The sequence below is a fragment of the Apteryx rowi genome, unplaced genomic scaffold (genome assembly GCF_003343035.1).
Source record: "Apteryx rowi isolate R43461 unplaced genomic scaffold, aptRow1 scaffold_1234, whole genome shotgun sequence".
NCBI lineage: Eukaryota > Metazoa > Chordata > Aves > Apterygiformes > Apterygidae > Apteryx > Apteryx rowi.
Window position 1 is genome coordinate 91346 of NW_020447458.1, and position 1431 is coordinate 92776.

Consider the following 1431-nt stretch of genomic DNA (forward strand, 5'->3'; position numbering starts at 1 on the left):
CACCGTGTGCGATTTCCGCCTCTCCTACGGGCGCGTGCTGAGCCGCCGCAGCACCGTCGTCACCGTCAACCGGGACCGGGCGCAGCTGCTGCGCAATTCGGACGTGTTTTGGAAACCCCGGCTCGCCGTGCAAGGTGAGGGGGGACCCGAAAAGCGCAGCGGGGAGAGGGGCGCCACCAGGATGCATGTTGGCACATGTGACGAGCTGCCCCGTTCTCTGCAGGCGACGCCGCCTCCTTCCTGGTGAAGCTTTCGCAGAGCCTCCGCGGCTATTCGTGCCCCCGCGAGTGGCTCGAGGGGCTCCAAGAGGGCGACCGGCGCAAAGAGGCGGCCAACAGGTAAGCGGGGGACACGGGGGACCCACGGGGGACGTGGCGAGGGGACGCGCTTGACCCCGGCGGTGGCCCCCTCCGGCAGGGAGAAGGCGGCTGAGCCGGCGTCGGCGCATCTCAACCCGCTGGCGCTGCTGCACCGCCTGGACGCGCTGCTGCCCGACGACTGCCTGCTGGTGGCCGACGGCGGCGATTTCGTGGCCACCGCCGCCTACGTGGTGCGGCCCCGGGCGCCCCTGGGGTGGCTCGATCCCGGTAAGGGCTGGCGGCGGCGGCGGGTCCCCGCGCCGGGGCACCCACGGGTGCCGGCGCCTCGGCACGGCCGGTGGTTTCTCCGCAGGAGCTTTCGGGACGCTGGGTGTCGGCGGAGGATTCGCGCTYGGCGCCAAGCTCTGCCGGCCCGAGGCCGAGGTGGGTTGGGGGGTGGCGGTGGCGGGGTGGTGACGACAGTGATGGTGGCGGTGACGGTGATGCCCGGCAGGTTTGGATCCTCTACGGGGACGGCTCGCTGGGTTACAGCGTCATGGAGTTTGACACCTTCGTGCGGCACAAGGTAAGGGCGAAGCGTGGCGGGCGGTGCCACGTCGCGCCACGCCAGGCAAGGCCACACCGGGCCACGCTGCACCGTGCCGTGCAATGCCACGCTGTGTCGTGCTGCGCTGTGCTGTGCAATGCCACACTGTGCCGTGCAATGCCACGCTGTGCCATGCTGCACCGTGCCATGCAATGCCACGCTGTGCTGTGCCGCACCATGCTGTGCAACGCCACGCTGTGCCATGCTGCACCGTGCTGTGCAATGCCACGCTGTGCCATGCTGTGCAACGCCACGCTGTGCCATGCTGCACCGTGCTGTGCAATGCCACGCCGTGCCGCACCACACTGTGCAATGCCACGCTGGACAATGCCATATCATGCTGCATCATGCCGCGCTGTACCGTAGCCATGCTGCACTGTGCTGTGCAATGCCACGCTGTGCCGTGCTCTGCTGTGCTGTGCTGTGCAGGGCCACGCTGTGCCATGCTGTATCATGCTGCACCATGCCATATGCTCCATGCTGTGCAATGCCACGCTGTGCCATGCTGTGCCGCTCCATGCCGTG

The 1431-nt window shown here is 68.6% G+C and overlaps 1 protein-coding gene across 1 annotated transcript in view; it reads left to right on the forward strand.

Annotated features, from left to right (window-relative positions):
* Positions 1–1431, forward strand: part of ILVBL (ilvB acetolactate synthase like) — a 7560-nt gene that overhangs the window by 4366 nt on the left and 1763 nt on the right. Inside the window, exons 9-13 of the mRNA XM_026055535.1 lie at positions 1–134; positions 224–338; positions 418–587; positions 673–743; positions 814–885. The exon at positions 1–134 is cut by the window's left edge and continues 6 nt beyond it. Of these exons, the coding sequence (XP_025911320.1) occupies positions 1–134; positions 224–338; positions 418–587; positions 673–743; positions 814–885 (562 nt within the window). The remainder of the gene's footprint in view (positions 135–223; positions 339–417; positions 588–672; positions 744–813; positions 886–1431) is intronic.